The sequence below is a fragment of the Brachyistius frenatus genome, unplaced genomic scaffold (assembly GCF_029030835.1).
Source record: "Brachyistius frenatus isolate BFR_SWC_R1_liver_20210118 unplaced genomic scaffold, ASM2903083v1 Contig_28, whole genome shotgun sequence".
NCBI lineage: Eukaryota > Metazoa > Chordata > Actinopteri > Embiotocidae > Brachyistius > Brachyistius frenatus.
The window spans coordinates 41200-64126 of NW_027210627.1; the positions used below are offsets into that span (position 1 = coordinate 41200).

Genomic DNA, 22927 nt, shown 5'->3' on the forward strand with positions numbered 1-22927 from the left:
TTTCGAAGGCAACAATCTCAACAACACGCGACACGATCTCGTTGGTCCTGATGCCCGGTGGCCCCGCCCTCTCCTGGTGATTGACAGCTGCCCAGCCCCGCCCGCGTCGTCTTTCCCCCCGGCGTCCGCCATCTTGCCTCTCCCTGCCTGTCTGCCAGAAGCCGAGTGCGGAAGTGGAAGCGGCACTGTGCGGGCTCAGGGTTCCGTCTGTGGACGGCGTCTGCCAGATCCTGCTTGCCGACACAGCCTGCTATCATTTTAACCGCTTCTAAAACTGCAGAGACCCGCGGGGGAAAGATGGCAGGACGGTTACCGGCGTGCGTTGTCGACTGCGGCACGGGGTAAGCTTTTCACCGCAGACCGCCGCGCACGTAGCGGGGGCTCGGGTGTCACCGGGCGGCTGAGAGGGAGCAGTGAGTCCGGGGCTGTCACTGTCAGCGGCACCGAGCGGCACCACGGACTGGGTGTGTGTGTCTGTATGCACACAGCTACCCAGGTAGCGGACAGGCTGACGGACACGTCCCGTCCCGGTTCCGAGAAGAACCGAGTCGGTGGTTCGGGGACGTTCGCGTTTCCTCCAACGGTCGTTGTTCAGCCGTTAGCTCGTTTCATCTTGTTGACAAACGACGTTTTCTTCTGTGGACCGGACGGAAGGTTTCATTCATCCGGAGCTGCAGAACCGGGTCGGATTTTTAATCAAATACGTTTTCCTCACTGAGGTTTTTTTTTTTTTTAAATTTTATTTTATTTTCCCGTTAAAGTAGCCGTGACTTGTTAAATTATTAAATCGGTGAGGTCGGTAATGTGGGTTTGAGCAGGCGCAGTACTACTTCCTACACAGCCTACACTTCCTCATTCACGCTTTTTAGTCCATATATGGTGGTTTCTCGACATCCCAGCCTTTTCTCTTTTTTTCTCTCTTTTTTTTCTTTTTTTTTTTTTTTTTTTTTATTAACTTCTCTAATTTCTCCTTTTCACCGCGCTACGGATTCTTACCAGAACCAGTTGACCTCAGTTGTGTTTCCAGGATTAACATGTGCTGAACCAGCTGGTGGACCGAGCACCTCTTCTCCTCTCTGACTGTACATGTCAGGACTTTCACTTCTGACTTTGAATATCTCTAAATGAAGGTTTTTAAAACCATGTCTGACATCTGAAACGACACATTCGGTGGACGGGTGCTTCTAATAATCATTATTTTACATGGTTTTATTTTGTCAATTATTTTCTTGATTGATTATTATTATTATTATTATTTTTTTGTGGTTTGTTCTTTAAAAAGATGAAACATGTCCATTGGTGTGCCCCAAAGCCTAAAATGTCTGGTTTTCTCCCAACCAACAACTTAAAGATGTTCAGTTTATTATCATGAATGATTTGTAGCTTGAATCAGTGACTTTTTAGCCTTTATTCATTGCAAAAAGGCTCTGAAATGATAAATATATGATCAGAGCAGTTGTCGATCCGTCAACTAGCCCTACTTTGTACGTGTGGTTTTGTGTGAATGATTTTGAGTTTTAAGATGCCAGATGCCTTTGAACCAACGCAGACATGAAGGTTTGCCCAGAGGGCGATACTCAGCCTGATGCGTTTGCTCACTAACTTTGGGGGCTAGAAGTGGTTTGCATTGCTTGCATGTACGGGCTTGAACTCATCACTCTCCTCCCTGCATACCGCCCCACTCGCCCCCTTCGCTGCTTCCTCCAGGCTGTTAACCGGTCTGCTGCCTCTGATCTGCACTGGGACGGCACAAGAAAGTGGAACTGAGAGTCGGGTCAGCCGTCCTGTGCTAGTTTCTTCACATTAAGCGGATGACTTCTGGATTTCTCACCAAGTCGGGGCGCATACGCTCCGGTGTCAGGGACTACCAAAGTTGAATAACGTCGTGGTTGAGATGAGCCTTTTTAAAAAAAATAATAATAATAATTTTTTTTTATTGGAAACTATGACATGCTCTAAGTTTGCAGCTACTGGCAGATGTGGTGAAGTACTGAGAGTTTAACAGCTGCCTCTGATTCACGCTCACGATGTCCAAACAGTGACAACTCCACTTCCTTTTACACATCGACCTTCTTCTTAAGCTGCCTGGCTGCTATTATTAGGTCAGACTACTTGACTGTTGGCTGAAAGAGTCACAGTCACATCCAGATGTGGGTGTAGTTTCTATGAGGTTGTCTTTTGTGCTAATCCAGCAGTGCAATCAAGGCTTCCACAGCAGAAAACAAAACATCTCAGGTGTTGGAGTTGAGGGTTGGGTGGAGTCACTTGTCATCTGTCTCAAGGAAACCCTTTAAAAAAAAAAAAAAAAAAAAAAAAAAAAGTTTTTATAACACACTGCTGCTATTGAAATAAACCTCCTGCCGGCTACATGACAGACAACAGCCTTCCTGATGCCAGTTATTTGCTAAAAAAAAATAAATGAAATAATGCATTATCCTTTACTAAAAAATGGCCTCCAGGATTTCAGCTTTTCGTGCTCAGGTGCAGCTGTCCTCCTGTGGGACGATGTCCACTGTCAGACGTTCGGCGTGTTTGGAGCTTGTCACGGCAGGTTGAGGGAGACGAGCTGGGACTGTTGTGTGATATGAAGGTGTTCAGAGTGCTGCTGCTTCGTTCTGCTGCTGTCAGCCCCTGTTGTTGTTACTGGCGTTAGCAGGCTGTTGTTATGTCCGATCGGCACTTCAGGATTTTTCTGGATTAAAGGGAGGACGGTGGCTGATAATCATGTTTGTAGCAATTAAAATCAATTAAAAAGTGGAATCAAAGAAACTTTACAACATTTTTTTTTTATTAGAAAATGACTCATAAAGATGTGATTATCAAAATAGTTGGTGTTTATTTTCTGTGGATCAGATATCTCTGAATTGTTGCATCTTTTGACATGAATTCATTCAGCCAGCGTCACTCAATGTCAGAGGAGACTTTATTCGGTCAAAATAAAACTCGAATTAAATCAGATGATGAATCTCATCCATCCAGCTGAGAAGCGGACTTTCCTTTTCGAGACACTCACACATGTGCAGCACACGTGGGCTTTTAGATCCATTATTGACAGGGAAAGTATTTTCTTCTGTTTGTCTTCTACTGTCAGATTTGAGTTTTTTTTTTTTTTTTCCTCTCATTTTACAACAATTACACGATTATCAAGGCACTTTGGATTTACATCGATAAAGGAAGTGATTTTTTTTTCTTATATTCTGTGATCATGAAATAAGACACGGGTGGCATCGGTCCTCCGTTGCAGAGAGCCGTTTACTAATCTTATATTCCTGATTCCGGTCTGTATTCGCTCTTCATAACGACTTTCATTCCTGATCTCCCAGAAAAAAGACACCTTTGATCAGACAGGAAATCCAAATCCCCCATGAACTCGTAAAACATTTCAGGTTTGGCGCTTAAAGACGTGTTTTTTTTTTAGTTTTTTTTTTTTAGGATGGTCACACATTTATTGCTGATGTGGTTCTTCTTCGTTCTACTTTCTGCCGAAGTTGCGCTCTAAGGAGCCACTGTTATGACCAGGATGTGGTCTCTTAATGCCCGCAGCGCTTTGGCATTCGTCAGCAGTGTCCTCTATCAATCCCTCGGGCCTCGTGTGCAGGAAGTACGGGAGTCCTGTCTGGACTACATCTGGTTAGCATGTGCCCGGCAATATCCCATTCATCCAGAGGAGGGAGGGCCGTAAACCCAAGTCTTTGATGTGAAGGCTGACGGCGTGCTCTGATTTCAGCATGAACGTTGACTTTTAGAAAATCTTCACTTATTTTCGTCTTCCAACGACTTTCCTATTCTGCTTGCTTTCTATTTTATTATATAGAGTAATGTGAGAACTATTCCTGAGGTCACATCTACTTTACATTGAGCGGTGCCTCCAGGGTTTCGTAGAGTTTATTTTGTGATTATTATGATCAATAATGTGATTTTGCGGCGGATTTTCTCAAAAATTGCGATGTATTTTGCAGCTTTAAGTGAGGTTTTTTTTTTTTTTTTTTTTGCATAAAATTGCGTAAATTAGAGAAGGAAGAAAAAAACCCAACCTTTTAAGCACTACCTGTTAAAGGAATAAATATGTAATCACTTCCTTTGATGATAATCATGCTGCACATCACAGAAATGCTTAACAAAGTCTGTGACTAATATAGAGTACAGCGACGACATCGTCGACTTACTTTATGCCGTAATACTTTCTGCGCAGCCTCTGCTGACGTTTTTTGGGGAAAAATTGCGGGATTTTTTTTTTTTAAATCGCAAGCTCCCTCAAATTTAGTTTGTTTGTTTGAATTTGCGTTAGTTGTTTTGATTGCAAGGTCGCCATGTACTGGAGGGACTGATTAAGGATGTTGTATTTAAAAGAGAAGTGGTCTTTTTTTTTTACCCTCGTTTGACAAATATGAATAGTCTTCAGTTTTCCAATGCAACATGAATGGTTCTTTCTGACGACCTCCCACGAGCAAACCCCAGAGTTGCCACTGCGTTTGGCTCCCAACCGGCGGCACCGAGTAACAGTGACGGCATTGATCAAAACGACGGGACACGTCAGCCAAAATCAATCTATACTCAAGTAAACTGCCTCGCATACAAATGCGGTGTCATCAAAACCACGCAGCTCGCTTCTCCGTGGTGAAATGTGACTCTCTTTCTCTTGCAGTTACACCAAATTGGGGTATGCAGGAAACACAGAGCCGCAGTTCATCGTTCCATCATGTGAGTATTCGACCGTCGCATCAACCGAGCAGGCCAGAAAATAGTGTCCTGTTGGGACACCTTCATTTAGTTATGGCTTCTTCCTGTTACCTTGAGATCGTCCCCGGGGACACCTGCGATTGTTCTTAACTTGAATAATTATATAACGTTTAATATTACCCACAAAATGTACATGAATTCGTACGGAGGTTTTGTCCGCTCCGCTGCTCCCTATTGAGTTCTCCGTCTTCCTGCCAGGTATCGCTATCAAAGAGTCGGCCAAGGTCGGAGACCAGGCCCAGCGGAGGATGATGAAGGGGGTGGACGACTTGGATTTCTACATCGGAGACGAGGCGGTAGACAAACCCTCGTATTCCACCAAGGTAGGCAGAACCGACGGCTCGGCTCACCCGCGGAGGCGGCCGGCACAGCGATGATTGTGTTTGAATCTCTGAAGAAAGTTAAACATGTTGCGTGTTGAGGGATTTCTGAAGAAGACTTTTGTTGAAGGGCACTTTCCCTCATTTTTGCTGCAGCGGTGGGAAACGATTGGTCCAAACAAGAGGGTGGATATTTTATCCAGTGTAGGAATCAACTCCTGCAAACTCATTTATTTTTGGACAATACATTATATGTAATAATGGAAAACAGCTCCGGTGTGACCCTCAGAGGTTAAACTGATTTGATTGTAATTGGTGAGAACTACTTCCTACATCCTGGTCTGTATAATGTGGCACAGAGATTAGATGAGGTATGAGATTAAATTCACAGTGTCGTCCTGTGATTTTGCCGACACAGTCTGATTTTGATCAGACGCTGTTATCCCGGCTATCTGGGACCCCACGTATATTAATAAAAAAGTGTCCAAGATAAGAAAGTGCAAACATTGTTGTTTAAATATCTTTTTAACGCATCTTACTGCAGGAAAAAAAACTCCATTGTACATTAGATCACTTTATTTTACTCTTTTCAAACGCCGTTTTTCCTCCACACACCTGTTGGAGTTGCGTTGCAATAACTGGGTGGAGACTAAAGGCACCACGCTAGCATCTACTGCTAGTCTGCATGTGAGGCGTTAAGGTAACATTGGTAAAGTGTAGCTACTGAAAATACTCTCGGTTACACGCTTCTTCTCTGAGCTACATTGAGCTACATGGTGCAGTCGGACTGTTGACGGGTGAATCGTAATCCATATGTGAAGCTAGTGAAGATTCAAACTTCTAATAATAATATTAATCGGTGGTCGATACATATTTACACTCTATAGGCTGCTTCCTTTCAGTTAGCCTGGATGCTCCACGCCAGTACTGTACAGACACTAGTAGCTCTTTTCCACCACTGACTGTAACCACCACTTCACTTCTGTGTTTTTGTACAATGATAAGGATTTTTAAAACTTTTTGGAATAAAGAATAATAGAGAACAAGTTTTGGACACATAAAATAAACGTTTTTTTTATATATATTTTTTTTATCACTATTTACGTTGATTTCTTGTATGTTAACTGCAAAAACAGTCGCTTATAAGACCAGTATATTGCAGATACTTTACACATTTAGTATGTAGTATGGTAGCAGGACATCTAAAGGGAATGCAGCCTTAATATTCGCCATTAATTTCACTTAATTTGAAGAATGAAACCAGAGTGAGAAGGAAGCTCACTCAACGGTGCCGTTCCTGATGAAGCATCATAGAATACTCTGGATGTTGTTCCAGACTCACCATCCATCCACCTCCACGTGTTCTGCATGATGGCAATCTGCTTGTCCTGCTGACTGTGGCATAACAACTGCATGATGTCATTACACCGCTCACATACTCTGCGTTTCAGACATTGTTGTGACAGCGTGGTTGTTGGACTCGTCATTAGATCGCATCATACGAACAAAAAACCTTGGAACTAGAAAATATTAGCCTTCTTGGCAACTCCCAGTATGAACTACTGCAATGTTTACTCCATTAATCTCTATTGATTCTGTATTTGTACTTCTGTCCATGTTTTTCTACAACTGTCACTGTATGTCGTGGGCGTTCTTCTAATGAACTGAACTTTTGTGCCAACAGTGGCCCATCCGTCACGGAATTGTGGAGGACTGGGACCTGATGGAGCGCTTCATGGAGCAGATCATCTTCAAGTACCTGAGGGCTGAGCCCGAGGACCACTACTTCCTCCTAGTAAGAGTCTTTGAAAACGTGACCTGTCTAGAGTCAGTAAATGTAAAGATTCAGCCACAACCAGAACTCTTTAGCAGTAGAGAGTTGTACTTTGCGGTCTAAATAACAAGGAAATAAAATGATGTCTTCTGGGCGTGTCTGAATGTATTTATGGTATTACATTGTTCTTCTTATGCTAAAGAGAGCACTTTCATTTCCAGCTTTTAACCAGACTTCTGCTTTTAACGTGAATTTGTGAAAATGTAACTGTACTTCTTGTTTTCGTTTCACTGAAGCGTGATGGTTGGATGACAGTTTCCCGTTTCTTTGCGCAGTCCTTTGCATTGTTATTGAACACTGCGAAGTCTTTTGAGTTGTAAGGGTTGGGCAGTAGAGGGCGGACAAGGCAGCGCTCCATAGTACGGTCTGCTTCTCCACATTCACAGGTGGTTGGGCCAGTCTTGTAGCCAGTAACTGTACTGTGTCTCGTGTTCTGCAGACGGAGCCTCCACTGAACACACCAGAGAACCGAGAGTACACCGCCGAAATCATGTTCGAGTCCTTCAACGTCCCGGGGCTGTACATCGCTGTGCAGGTCAGGCTCGGTTTCCTCCGATTCACTGAGAAGTCTGTTTTAAATGAATCATTTTATCACTGCTTCATAATGTAACCAGTTATTGGGACGGTGTAGTCGAGTGACTTCATCTCTGTGTGTGTGTGTGTGTGTGTGTGTGTGTGTGTGTGTGTGTGTGTGTGTGTGTGTGTGTGTGTGTGTGTGTGTAGGCTGTGCTCGCTCTCGCAGCCTCCTGGACGTCCAGACAGGTGGGGGAGAGGACGCTGACAGGCACCGTCATCGACAGCGGAGACGGCGTCACCCACGTCATCCCTGTGGTGAGCTTCGAGATCACACACACACTTCCTGCTCCTTGAATAGTCATGTTTTAGTGTTCAGTATTTGGCACTGTGCACGCTCATGGAGTTTACGTTACGTTTGCGGACATATTGTCAGAGCAGCTTGTTATTTATGGAGGAACGAAGTGGGACTTTTTGTAAACATCGAGTCCTTAAGTGGTCTCGCTGTTTTTAATTTTGAAGAGAGACGTGGTCGTTTATTTTTTGCTCCACTCAGAACAGCACTTTAATTGATTGCCGTGTTCATTATGGTGGTTTGTTGGCTGTTAATAAACACAGATTGCTTACATTGTAGCTTTGATTAGGAGCAGCAGTGTGTAGAAACTGTGTGTAAGAAGTGTTCCTGAATTTCTATATTGAGGTTTTATACACTATTTAGCCCAAAATATAGAAGTTCACCATCTTCACGGATATTTCCACCTGTCGACTTGCTGAGTAACAGGAGAGTGTTGATGTTTAAAAGTAGGCCAGAGTGTTTTTAAAGGTTGGAAGGAATTAGTCAGTTTTAGGAAATTTGCTTGCAGAATACATTTAGAAGCTGAGTGACTGAATCAGCATGTGTGCACAGCACTCCCTCGCACTACACATCTCATGGAAAAAAGAACCTGGCTGCAACAGCTGGAGACTCCGTGTCTCCGTATTTGCAGCACAATTGTTTCTCTATGATGTCGCACTTTACCGTTAACGTCATCTTTTCTCTGTCTGTACTCATTCGTCCGTCTCTCTCAGGCTGAAGGTTATGTAATTGGCAGCTGTATAAAGCACATTCCCATCGCCGGACGAGACATCACTTACTTCACCCAGCAGCTCCTGAGGGAGAGGGAGGTGGGCATCCCCCCGGAGCAGTCGCTGGAGACGGCCAAGGCAGTGAAGGTAGGTCCACAGCTGCAGTTCCCATCAGCCACTTCCTCTGCCAAAGAGGCAGCTGTTATACTTATTCAACACAGCACATTGGTTTACCATAGTTGTAATGGCAGATAACATTTTTGGGGAACAGAAAGAAGCCACAGGGGCTTAAATCTATTGAGTAGAGGTGGTCGGGAGTGACGATTCTGTTGGTGCGGGCGAGAAACCTGCACGTTTTCAACATGCTGTGAACGGGCGTGTTGTCATGTTGGAGAACCCTGTTGCCATGGCGCTACGGTTGAGGCGGTTTGCAGCGAATGTTTTCCCGCAGACGCTTTAGGACGTCACAGTAGAACTGGGTGTTGACTGTCTGACGCTGGGGGACGAATTCACGGCGCACAACCCCACCAATGTCAAAGAAAACCCAGCTGGTTGCTCCTGACCTGACGAGACTTCTTAGATTTTGGACGGTGACGTTCTGCCACACAAATACCACTCGGAACACCTGCCGGCTCATCGCTTCAACGCCGTAGACTTTCTGAAGCATTTCAAGAGTCTCCGTTGATGATTTTATAAAAGTTGATGTGCGCTTTCTGCTGTGCTGATGTTGATCCAGTGAAGCTTATAGCTTCCACCTGCACGTCACTGTGATGCCTACGGTTTGCATGCAACAACAACAGTGTCTGAATTTTTTATCCACCATTGAATTATACTGATACAAACATATCATTATGGCTACAACAAAGACGAACGGTGTATGATTTATATATATTAGAACAAAGTTTGTCGAATAACCCCACAAAATACAATCATGCTGACATATGGGTATTATCAATCTGTATCTCTCTCCATTGGAAACATGTATCTCCAGATTTGGTGATACATGTGAAAATATCTGATAAAAGAAGGAAGGATCAAATACTTTCCTACTTCTTACCTCACGTCAACAAAAACAATCCGCCACAACAAAGCTGAGAATAAGGCTGATTAATTTAGTGCAGGAAAAGTTGACGTTTTTGGAGTACGTGGATTTAAAAGGACGCATATGTGAGGTGAATTCAGAATTATTATTTTTTCTTAATTGCCAGATAGTCTTTCAGTCACTACATGAAATGTGGAGGAATTTTTCTTCATCATTAAGTTTCTCTGGACAAATATATGAGCCATTGGGTGAAGGGCGCAAATACTCCAAAATACAAGGGATGCTATGACACCACAATTTCCATATAGGAGTGTTAGGAATATTATAGAGCTGGCAATTATAAGAAGTGAAATTATTTGGTAATATTAATAACTCATCTCAAGTTTAGGCTTTTTTAGAACGGTACCTGTGTAAATAAGCTTCTTAATAAAACACAAGCAGCAGGAGACACTTTTCAGTCCCTGAATGCTGCAGTCACAGCTGATGGAACAGGCCTCCAGCGAAGGACAGTGGAGCTGCAACAACACGTTCCTGTAGATACATGCTGCACAACATCGGGAGAATACGTCCTCTTCTGACTCAGAAGGCGGCGCAGGTTCTGGTCCAGGTTCTGGTCCAGGCTCTGGTCATCTCACGTCTGTAACTCCCTCCTGGCAGGTCTACCTGTTAGCGCCATCCGAGCTCTGCAGCTCATCCAGAATGCAGCAGCTCGACTGGTCTTTAACCTCCTAAATTCACTCACACTACTCCGCTCCTCCTCCTCCGCTCCCTTCACTGGTTACCAGTAGCTGCCCGCATCCGTTTTAAGACATTGGTACTTGCGTACCGTGTTGTGAACAGATCAGGTCCAGTCTACATCCAGGACATGGTCCAACCTTACATCCCAGCCCGCTCCCTCCGCTCTGCTTCTACCAATCGGCTTGTTGCTCCCTCACTGAGCTAAACACTCTACAAAATCATGACTGCTTGCTGTCCCGGCTCCTAAATGGTGGAACGAGCTCCCCAACGACATCAGGACAGCAGAAACTCTGTACATCTTCCACCGCAAACTAAAAACACACCTCTTCAGACTTCACCTTGAACAGTAGAACTTTAGTAGCTCTTAAAATGGCACTTACTGATAGAACTTTATAGTTTGGCTTTCTTGAAGAAATTGTATTTTCTTGATTCCCGTTGTTCTGGGTTTTGTACCCTCATGGTTGAAATGCACTTATTGTAAGTCGCTTTGGATAAAAGCGTCAGCTAAATGAAATGTAATGTAAAAAAAAAAGCTGCACTGTTTGTTCTTCATGAGGGCACCAGATGGCGCTATCGGTCTGCATGTCACGCAGCCGGTGTCCTTCAAACACTCACCGCTTCTGCTCCTGCTTCCTTCAGTGTGCGTTAATGAACGCTGTTCCCCAAACTGTGATCACATCAGGCTGCAGATGATTGATTTGCACGACGTGTCGACAGACGGCAGCTCAGACTTAAAGAACCACGGAAGTCACTTTCTTTGCAGCGGAATTTGTCTCCAACAGTATTTAAGATTCTTTTTGTTAAATTCAGTTTAGGTCACAAATAGATATGACTTTCTGTTCATTTGATTTGCCTTGCCTTTTTGTTACTTCTCCTGTCAATCACCTCATTTTATTGATTCACCACAATTCTCCACAATTCCTCCATGTTTATTAAATAGCTTGTTATCTAGGACTTGGTTCTTGATGTCAAGGACCATTCTTCATTACCCCGAGACAGACAAACAAGAAATGATGTGAATTGGAATAATTAGCATTAGCATGGAGGGAAAATGTGCGTTGTGCATTTTTGCCAATCATGTCTGGAAATGTTAATTCCGCTGCTCTCTGGCTGCCGGTACGAAGCACGTCCCCCGCAAATCAAATAATGACATCCTCGCTGAAAACAATACTCATTCACATTCACCGCTGCAGGTCCCAGATCAATTACAATTCAAACGGGTGTGTTGCTTTTTAAATTGACTGAATGAGTTTTTATAACTTTCGAAATACCGACAGAATCTGAGGAAGGTAAACACCAAACAGTCGCACAGTTCTCACACAATACTGGGACACAACTAGGGGTGGGATGATGGGGCCTTTACAAGAGTTGTTAATACCTCTTTCACACCAAGGAGCCCACCACAGTTAGACCCTCGTTGATTTTGTGTTTGAAAGGGTTAACCCGTGTTATCTGACTCAGCTTTATGACCCACAAGGATCCATTTCAATGTGAATGGCACCAACCGGGTAGTCGCGTTTCAAACCATTTCAAACCTGTGAGCTAAATGTTATGTATCTGTCCCAGGTTGTGACCATAGACTGTATATAAAAGTGGACGTAGCTTCCGGGTCTGTAAAATGAGGCCAATGCAAAAGTGCTTTAAGCTGCAATACCACCGAGTGCCACTAGAGGTTGGCTCCAAAAAGCCTCCGACTCCATAGACTCCCATTCAACTTCTCTCATAAAATTCTAAGTCGATGAATTTTGTCCACGAGTTATCTCAGTGTTGTTAACTAAAGTCACTCCTTCTTATTAGTTTTCTGGCGGTCCATCTTTAAATAATCCCATTATTAATTAGAAAATGAGCTTCAAAAAGCCGTGTTTTTGGGGGTGTTCTATCGATGGGCGGGACGGAGTATCGTAAGGTTTCCAATCAGATCGAGTCAGATCCACCACTCGCCCCTCTTCTGAGTTATCAAATTGTCAAATAACCCTGCTCATTGGTTTGAAAGAGCTCTAGCAGTCTGGTAGACCATAACTTCTCCATCTTCACTGGTGCTCTGCCCTCCAGGAGCGGTTCAGCTACGTGTGCCCGGATCTCGTCAAAGAGTTCAGCAAGTACGATACAGACGCCTCCAAGTGGATCAAGCAGTACACCGGCATCAACGCCATCAGCAAGAAGGAGTTCACCATCGACGTGGGCTACGAACGCTTCCTGGGGCCTGAGATCTTCTTCCACCCAGAGGTTCGTCTGGGGAGCGAGAATCAAAGCAGGGAACACAAGTCCTCGGCTTATTATTATTATTATTTGTCTTCTTCTGATTGTTGTTATTACAGATTATTGAAACTAACATACCCAACATTTGTCAGAGAAGAGCACAGATTGAACATTGAATTATACATCATAGTTCAGAGTCCACAATGACTGCACCTGAACGGATTTGCAATACCTGAAAAACAGATTGCCTTGATGATTTTTGATGAAACTCTGGAGATGGTAGATAGAAACACGTGGGACAACAAAGTGAACAAAAATATACAGTCCCTTAGGAGTATATAAATATTCAGTCTCCTTGTATCCTCGAATGACGCTCCTTTGGTTTTGTCATCTCCAAAAATGTGATGTTGATCCTTCAAATCCACGTCGTAAGGTGACATTTTAAGTCCTCATATGTAGCATTTATAAGCAGAATAACAACATTTAATAAACAGTTTTCTGAAGCCATGATGAATTATAATATAGTAAAACATAATATCAAATAAAATCTTTATAGTAGAAGTTATAATTATTGAAAAATGCTGAACATTAACATTTGAACATTTCCTGATATCTGCTTATGGCTACATTATAATTTCTTACGAACCTTGAGTTAAATGTTTGTTTGCTATTGGACCTGCATTAAATGGGTCCCACTGTGAATTTATCTCTAAGTGGCCCAAACCTGCTCCATCTCTTTCCAGTCCACGGTGCAGCCTCAATCACACGTGAAACCTCCTGAGTGTTTACCATCACATCACACACGATAACTACATTTAGTATCTGCACAGCCCAGGATGACATGTTGTCTTTGTCTCCTCACCGTCCCAGTTTGCCAACCCTGACTTCACCCAGCCCATCTCCGAGGTGGTGGACGAGGTCATCCAGAACTGCCCCATCGATGTCAGGCGTCCTCTCTATAAGGTGAGCTGAGAGGCATCACATCTGTGTGGAGGACAGCTTTTCTGAGCCTTAATACTTCAGAGTGAATGTTTGTTTTGTCAGCAGCATCTTCTGTCTGATTGACACGTTTTAGGACACTAATGACAAAGTTGAAAGACTGACAGCTCCGTGTTTGAAAATGATCTAACTCTCAATCAATCAAAGCGTTTCAAGATTGCTCCTTCAGCATGCCAACGTAGCACGGCACAGTAACGCACATGGAGCAGCGGGAAGCACTAAGGTTTATAAGTGAGTATTCAAAGTTCCACATGTTTTTGTGACCACTGGTACGTGAACATTCGAGATTTCAACATGAACCCCAAACTTGATAGAGAAAAGTCACGTTTTAGGGGAACAGAAACAAGTTTGAGTTGCTGAGGGCAGGAAACTTGCATGCTCTCACGTCATGGCACCACGGTTCAGCTCGTTTGCACCGTACGTTGAACTCGGACAGTCTGACCCTGGGGGATAAATTCAGGGCGCACAACCTCACCAATGTCAAAGAAAACCCAGCTGGTGTCTCCTGACCTGACGCGCCTCCCTCGGTCTCGGACAGCGACGTTCTGCCGCTCTTGAAACGCGAATGTGACTCAGAACATCTCGCCCGGCTCATCGCTTCATCGTCGTAGACTTTCTGAAGCGTTTCAAGGGTCTCTGTGGATGATTTCCAGAGGTTGACACAAACACGGAGCGCTGAATATGTTCGCTCTCCGCTCAGGACGACGCTGAAATCGCCGATACTGGTGGTCACAAAAATGTCTGTAACTCCGGCGCTGATGTTGATCCAGCGACGTAACTTGGACGACTTACTCGTGAAAGCTGCTGCTTCCCCCTGCTCCGTGCACGTCACTGTGCTGAGCTCTGTTTGTGTGCAACTACACACTCTTGTAGCTTATTGATTACAACCTGTTGTGAAAGAGTTCACTGTTTTTCTTATTTTCCAACCACAAATGAGCCTCAACCAACATGTACTTTAATCTAAGCTTTCATTAAAATCAGTTGATGTCAAATGCTCCGTTGTTCTGTTGTTTAGCAGGGTTGTGGCTTTGCGTTGTTGTTGTTGTTGTTGTTGTGTAGAGCCTTAAAATGATCAGAGTGAGTGAGTGAGAGTCCTACGTCGTTGTGTATTTCACATACTACTGTAACGGAGTGTAGTGCCTCGTGCTCCACAGCTCTGTAACCGCCGCCATCACCCTTTTCTTCCGCAGAACGTCGTCCTGTCAGGAGGCTCCACCATGTTCAGGGACTTTGGGCGCCGTCTGCAGAGGGACTTGAAGAGGTCGGTTGATGCACGACTGAAGATGAGTGAGGAGCTGAGCGGAGGCAAGCTCAAGGTGAGAGCAGACCTTAATTTATACGCAGCGCAGATCGATAGCGCCTCGACAAAACACAATTACTCTGTGAGGAGTCGAGCTGAGAGAAAAGCCTTCGACAAATATTGTTGGTGGAGAAGTGTATTGAATGTAGATCAGAAGCAGATTCCTTAAGTAGAGATCTAATGAGGCCTTAAAATCTGCAATCCAAATGTTCGAGCCTCGGGTGAAAGATGCGGATATTAGTTAGTGTGTCTGACCTCCTCCGTCAGTGCAGCTCAGGTCATGAAGGCAGCACCCGTGAGTCATCTCGAGGAGTTTGCTCGTTGCACGAAGGAGGCAGCTGGTGAAGGAAGCTAAAACTGAGTCCAGAAAATGGGCTTTACACACACGTAAACAGGTTTTGTCCACAGTAAGAGGAGCCACAGTATCCTGCGTGACGATGAAGGTTCATTTACAGGCCCTCAGTCTGTGCGAAACACGGATACGCACTGACTTTATCGAGTGTTTACCTTTAAGAAATATATTCAAGTGGTTCAATTACAAATACGCTGTAATATATCTGATTTCAGGGAATTTCTGGAACATCATGAAATTATAAAAACAATCTCTCTTCCAGATGTAGAAAATCTGAGGATTTGATCCTGATATTCAACGACTTGGCTCAAAATTGGACTTTATTTTGCAACATGTTTAATTTTTAGTTTCTGTTTTGCCAAACTAATATTTTCTATGTGGTATTTTTCTAAATGGTGTCATTGAACTTGTTTCCTGAGTGGTTTTTATCTCCTTCCTGTTCGTCAACAAACACTTCAGTCCAGATGGGTTTTCTCTTGTCGCTGCTAACGAAGTTAAACACGCAGGAACATAAACATTTCAAAGACGATAGAAAAGGCAGATGTAAAGTTTGGCGAACTACTTTTGATCGATTAAAATGTGGGAGAAGGAGCCCTTCGTTACCACGCCAACAGTAAGCAGCATGCTGCCTCCATCGCCGCTCTGCTGCAGCTCAGTGAAGAAGAATCTTCAGACGGAGCAGCCTGACGACATTCACTCATTTTGTTCCAATTTGAGAAGAAATACTTTGCTCAGTTTGATGTTGAAGCGGTTAAAAAAAGAACTTGAAGTTTTATCCTGAAAACGCCTGTGAGCCGTAGACTGAATATAAAAGTGGAAGGAGGTATTTCGGAGTCGTTAGTTTAAAATCACTCCTCCTTATTAGTTTTCCGGCGGTCCAGCTGAAATGAATCCCTTCATTAATTAGAAAATACACATCAAAAAGCCGTGTTTCCTCCCCAGCTTGTCCAAATATGGCCACTTCCTGCTCCAAACCGCTCGAGGCTTCATAACGGCCGTTCACAAAACAACGGCTGACGTCACTGATGGTTGCCGCCTCTTGTGAACTAGTAAATAAAGCTCATAAAACTGCCGGGAATACAATAATATGGCTGTATTTTGTCTAATCAGCACAAAGGTCAACTTTGTATGAATACAAATCTGAGAATTTAACATTTGACTTGGAGTGAGAACCCTGTGTTTCATATCTTTAGACTTAAAAACGTTTTTTTTTTTTGTGAATCATGAGCAGCACGTACGATGGGCAGTATTAAGACAACCTTACCATTGAATCCACGTCATTGTGCCTCACATCAGCCCACCACTACACCCTCCGCTGCCGCTCCTGTGGTGGGTGAAGGTAACTGATTCCCAATTTCTCTCCTCAGCCCAAACCGATCGATGTTCAGGTCATCACTCATCATATGCAGAGATACGCCGTGTGGTTCGGTGGATCAATGCTAGCATCAACTGTAAGTATTTCAAATGTACTAGCGGTGACAGGGAGAAGATAACTATGGCTTTCGTCTCGTCTGACACGCAGAACTTTTGTAAAAGCCCTCATTTGTTTGATTTATTTTAGTCCCACTGAGTGGAAGTGAATGCTCTGGGCGGCTGTGACACCTTATTATTATCTTTCTTTTTTTCCACCCCGTCTTGATGAGTTATTTATGTGAACGAAGCTGATCATTGTACCAGCAGGAAATATGACCGGGAGCAGAGGTCTCCGACTGCCGAGTCACAAAAGGTTAAATGATGTTCAAATCTAATAGAATTGTTCCTCCAGATGAATAATCTATTTTTTTTTTTTTAATGCCTCAGTTAAATAAACTTTATTTCTCTATATTTCTAACGTCCAAATTCTGCTCAGAATAGAAGGGAAGTTCATCGATGCCCTGCGAGCGGTTGACACACTGCTTCGGTTCAGCGCTGACAGTTTTAGCACGTTGACTCCTGCCTGGTCACATCTCAGCTGCTGTACTCCGACTGCTTCTCGTGCCAGCGTGTGGGCTGCCTGCCATCTTCAAACAGCAGGTGTCAATAAAGAGGTCCGTTGCTAAGCTCAGGCAACGAGCACAAATCTTTATACGGCCTGAGAAGACAAAAAAAACAAAAAAACCATCTGGAGCTGTGCTTGCGATCAGTTTTGTGTTTAAAATATCAGCCAACAGTGCAGCTTTAGTTTCTCGGCCCGAGGTGACGTTCTCAGATCACCCCGATGGAGTCCTTGTTTGAAGGTTATGTAAGGAGAAGATGAAACATCATCCAAGAAGGGACAGGTTGGGTTCTTTGAAGTGGGCTTGGAGGTGCTTTGCTGCAGAGAAAGTTTTACAACAACACCCGCAGAAAATAAACGTGCAAATGAACACAGTATTTTAAATGTTAATGTCCTCGCTCTTGTTTTTTTTGTTTTGTTCACACGTCATCTTCCGTTGTGTTTCCTCAGCCCGAGTTCTACCAGGTTTGCCACACCAAAAAGGACTACGAAGAGATCGGGCCGAGCATCTGTCGCCACAACCCCGTGTTCGGAGTCATGTCTTAACTTTGGGACCTTCGGAGTCTAACGGTGGCGGGCGGGCGGGCGGGCGGGGCAGCGACGTTAGGCAGCGCTTTTCGATTACTCGTTGAGCTGTGGATGTTTGGGACGAGCAGGCGATTCCAGAAAGAGAGAGAGAGAGAGAGAGAGAGAGAGAGAGAGAGAGAGAAAAAATAAGAAAAGAGACCAGACCAAACAGAGATGGGCTGGAAAATTTATTGTGAATGTTCCTTTTTTATTTTCTTGTTCCTTTCTTTCCATTTATTTTCCTTTCTTTTCAAAATGAGGGAAATAACGGTTCGTAAGCCAAAACAATTTTAAAGAACTTTTCTGGATCTGTTGAGCGACATGCAGTGATGATGATGATGATGGTGATGATGGTGTTGGTGGACGTTGACCGAGGAAGATGACAGTAACATTGATAGTAATTATCTGACACCAGAACATATTATTTATGGTTACAGAACACGAGTCCAGGCATGATGACTCTTTGAGATCATTGACGAGTTTAGAACATATTATTGTCTCCTTTTATTTTCCGCATTTTCTTCTCGGCTTCAAATGCACATGTGTGTGTATCACGGTAAGAGCTTGTTTATATTTCATACAAAAGTTTTTTATATGTAAAACTTGGGGAAATCAGGGGTTAAAAAGAAAAGTAACGAAACCAGGATCAGCAAGAGACTGTTTTAAACCACGATGCAGCTTTGATACACATTATTTTTTCTGAGTTTGAGTAGGTGTTCTCCTTTTATTCCCCACGTGTCATCGCTGTGTGCCCTTTAATTCTTCATACATGACTGCACATCTGCTTTCACTTCGGACCACGTCAGGTTTCCACCTCCGTGATGCAGTGAGAGAAAAACAGAGAGGTTCTTAAAAAATTTAACTGAATAAGAAATGACTGTCAGACCAGTATTGTTAGACAAAGTTTTTTTTTATTATTATTATTAAATACCAAATTAATAAAAGAATGGGATTTGTGTATTTAATGCCTTGCGACATTCCAATAAAGGCTCAAATTTGTTTCTAACCACTGCTGTCTTCATTTCTTTTCTGCTCTGTCAACTCCAATACTAATGTTGCTTTCAGTTTTTCATAAACAAACCATTTTTTCATGATCAATCAAAATCACCAAATAATTACAATTTATATAAATGAGGTAATAAAGTAATCAAACAAAATGATTTCCTTCAGGGGAACTCCCATCTATCTAAGAAACCTTTGAGTAGGTTGTTTTATTCATTCTTTTAAAAGTGTTTAATTGTATTTCCTGTAAATGTCATTTGATCTAAAGCATTTTTCACACCTCAGTGTTTCCATGTGCACAATATTTATCTTCTGATAATATAACCCTTCTGTAAGGTCAATAATCCTAAAAAAAAAAAAAAAGGTACCATAGTTTACATGTTCAAAATGTATACATTTCAATAGTTTGTTTTCATAGTTTTGCTGATTTGAAACCATAAAGCTCACAACATCTTATAACCTGTGTTGTACAGCTCTGGAGTCAACTTGTTTACCTACTTGTTTACACTTTTTAGCACTTGTTCTGCAGTCTAGACGATGTTTTTTTTTTTATTTAATTAAATTTTCATGAATGAAAATGAGAAACCGGTTCTTCAAACTCAGAACATTTTATTTTAAAGCATGTAAATCATGACCAGAAGCATCCTACCAAGCAGGTTTAACACACCCAGGATATCTTATCATTATCATTATTATTATTATTATTATTATTATGACTTGGTTTTACAAAAATAATCACACTCAGTGGTCACAGGTCGGTGGTCATCGTCTCCATAAGTCCAGCCAGGGTTTACTCATTGCAGCCATCACTGCAGTCACACAAACGCAGCAGGGTTTGCAGCATCCGACCAATCAAATATAAATCATTTTAAAATCTCCCGTCTCCTCTTTGTGCAACATGGTGGTCAGATCATAAAAGGTTTGGGATCTCTTACTTCCTGTTTGACACACTGGACCTTCAAACTGTTGGTAACGCAGAGCTGAGCACATCCAAACACTTGGTTTTAAAAGTTCACAAGGAAAGGTAAGTCTGAACACCTGAATGTGAAGGTGTGTGTGCTGAACGCGTCGTTACTTCATGTGAACACGGTTGTCTATATACAGAAATGGTGGCTCGCTAGTGAGCATGCGAAAACCAATGTGCTCCATTTTTCTACAAGCTAATAAAAACACAAAGCCTCGAAATATAAACAGCGATGAAGTGACAGCTTCGCCTCAAACAACTTGGTCACTTCACAGCCGGAGCACTGAAGTTAGGTTTGTGTTGGGACACCCCGCGCCAGCTGTGTGCTTGACGATGATTGGCTGATTAACAGCTGACGCCGACTGCACTTCTTTTGGACAACTTTTTAAAGAAGTATTTGTTGTCAGACGCTCTCAGACAAAAGACAATGTGATTAAGAGCACCAATTTATAGGATGTTGTCAAATAGTCTATAAACTTAAAATCAAAAGTTAAAAACAAGTCGACTTTATTTCTTTCCACAACACGCATGGATAACACAAAATGTGATGGATTCCCATTATTAGACCGGCAGCAAACGGAGGTCTGATAATCGATGATATTTGTCTGACAGATAGTTCACTTTTAGGTGTTTTTTATTTTTAAAAAATGTGAACATTGATGGAGAAATTTTCATTGTCTGCTAGCACGGTTAGTCAGAGCTTTAAAGCAAGTTTGAGCTCTTTGTTTTGCCGTCCTGGTTGCAATTTTCACTGTTTTCGTTGACTTTCTTTGCTCTTATAGCGGTTCTCTCACAGCAGACAGTGTTTCCACATAATACATCGTATTTATAAAACTGTTTTCAAGATACTCAAAGATTTAAAATAATCTGAATCAACAGAATCAAATATGAATCACACAGCTGCTCTTAAAAGGGGATCACCTAGCTGGTAAAGATCCAGATGTTTTGTTCAGGAGTTGGTGGAGGCCAAAAGCAAAGCTAAAAGAGAGAAAATATTACACCGATGCGCAATCCTAAATCACAAAACGAGATTAGACGTCTGCATTTTAAAACGTCTCTGAAGGTCAAAGCGCACATCTCGCTTCACATACAGCGTACTATAAAAAAAAAAAAAAAAAAGACTGTAATAGTAATACTGTCGAAGCACCGGTGGAGTTTCATAATTGTTTTTATTACTATTAAATGCCAGGAAATAGCCGAGCAAAGAGTTGCAACAGAGCGGAGAAATCACATTGTTGGAAAATGTCACGGCCAAACTTCCTCTGAACTCTTGGCCTCGGCCTCACAGCGAGACGGCCTGCTGGTCGGCGGGAGCTTTCTGTGTCTGTGCGAGTTTCCCTCCGGGCGCTCATCTTTTTCTTCTGCGGTTCAAAGACGGGCGGTTCGGTGAGTCGGTGCCTCTAAATTGCCTGTGGCCGTGAGTGGCAGTCTGTCCGTACGTGTCACCTCTGTGATTGACTGCTGACTTGTCTGGGCTGCAGCCTTCCTCTCAGCCCATGCACCTTGAAATAGGCTGCAGCCCCCCCCCCCCGCCTCCTCCCGTGACCCTGCAAAAGCAATAATTCCCAACAGGGCTGCAAGCACCTCGAGGGGAGAGGAGGGGGTGGGAGGGGGGGGTGCCTCTACAGCTCTGCAGGTGTATGTGGACAGATTGTAGAGCTCAAAAACGGACCAGCAACACACAGACAGGAACGTAGTGTAGCTGTAAATGTGTCCTCTTCAAATGTCAGAAGATGTGAGATATCTATTGCACAACAGCTCCCATTACACCGCAGAACGGCTCGACATTCTTCCTCGGGCTGTCAGTTTAGTCCTTCGGAGACCCGTTATTAAAGTCTTGTTTTCAACATTTTTGATCTCTTGCTGTACCAGTGACAAATACATCTGAAGGCAATAGCCTCATCTAAATGGAAGGGGGGGGGGGGGGGGGGATGTCGCCCCTGTGCAGGTAATTGTTTCTTACTGAAAGTCAAACAACACAGCCCCACAGCAGGTGGAAATCTGCATTTAAATAGTGTTATCCTCCTGACAGGAAGTCAATTTGGTGGAAAAAAAAGAGAGAAAAGCTGGGCGATTGCTTTGCATTGTTTTTAGCAGGCAAGGACAAATCAAGCTGCTGACGTCTACGTTAAGTTGACAGAAGTTTTGTTTACAATTTTATATCCTGGTAGAGGATTTAAAAGACATTACGTGTTTGTTTTTTTTAATGTATGCATTCCCTCATGTGTCCATCAGATGTCACTCTCCCTGCATCCCTGGATTTTGATTTTCCTTCTGAACTGTCGAGACTAACATGCAAACCGAATGTGGAGAATTTCCTCCGGTTCTGTAATCGACATGTACGGGGGGGGGGGGGGGGGGGGGGGGGGGGGGGGGGGGGGGGGGGGGGGGGGGGGGGGGGGGGGGGGGGGGGGGGGGGGGGGGGGGGGGGGGGGGGGGGGGGGGGGGGGGGGGGGGGGGGGGGGGGGGGGGGGGGGGGGGGGGGGGGGGGGGGGGGGGGGGGGGGGGGGGGGGGGGGGGGGGGGGGGGGGGGGGGGGGGGGGGGGGGGGGGGGGGGGGGGGGGGGGGGGGGGGGGGGGGGGGGGGGGGCAGCAAAGATGAGCACCCGACTCAGTGAGGGTGCAGACATCCACTCAGTCTTCACATGTTTCCATAAGTGCCTCTCTTTTTGTGCAGCACTGGAGGTGAAAGGTCTGAGGAGAAGGAGGATTTAAGGTCCAGACCGGCACCGTGTGCAAAATGATACGCAGACACCGTTCAAAGAGACTGCAGGAAGGTTAAATACTCGTATGTCACAGCAGGCAGAACCGATTTGACAGGGCATTTCCTTGTGGAACATAAATTGCCGCCGCTTTCACTCCACACAGCCGTTGTCCTGATTCATTTGACGGCTAATGACACACAAGGACCGCGGTGATTGGCGGTCCTTGTGCTTCACAGAAAGAAAAGTAATATCTTTTTATCTTCAGTAACCGGCCAGAAATCAGATGTTGGCTCACTCCAGTGAGTGCCAATCACGGCACGGAGGCTGACACGCTTTGCGAACGTTGGCCGCTCCAATGTCAAGATGGACATCGCGCAGGAGACAGCTGGTTGTTGCTGCTTTTCTGCTGATGCGGTAACAGAAGCGGCGCCACGTTTCCTGCAGCTCATGTGTTTTATAGTTATTACGTTCATCAGGATATGACCGCTACCTCGCTCGATGAAATTTAAGAGCAAAGCCAAGGCTTTTCATTATATTGTTTATGAGTTAAACCACAAAAAAAGGTGGGATTGTACTGCTTAGCTCTGCAGCACGATTTGAGTCCGGGATATCG

The 22927-nt window shown here is 43.9% G+C and overlaps 1 protein-coding gene across 1 annotated transcript; it reads left to right on the forward strand.

The window, feature by feature from the left end:
* Nucleotides 1-135: 135 nt before the first annotated feature.
* LOC138621012 (actin-related protein 3-like) lies at nucleotides 136-18650 on the forward strand. Its single transcript, XM_069698729.1, has 12 exons — nucleotides 136-341; nucleotides 4646-4701; nucleotides 4939-5063; nucleotides 6745-6855; nucleotides 7334-7429; nucleotides 7618-7725; nucleotides 8476-8619; nucleotides 12305-12478; nucleotides 13322-13414; nucleotides 14641-14766; nucleotides 16470-16553; nucleotides 17528-18650. The coding sequence occupies exons 1-12, from the start codon at nucleotides 298-300 to the stop codon at nucleotides 17621-17623; spliced, it is 1257 nt and encodes a 418-aa protein (XP_069554830.1). The 5' UTR covers nucleotides 136-297; the 3' UTR covers nucleotides 17624-18650.
* Nucleotides 18651-22927: the final 4277 nt, after the last annotated feature.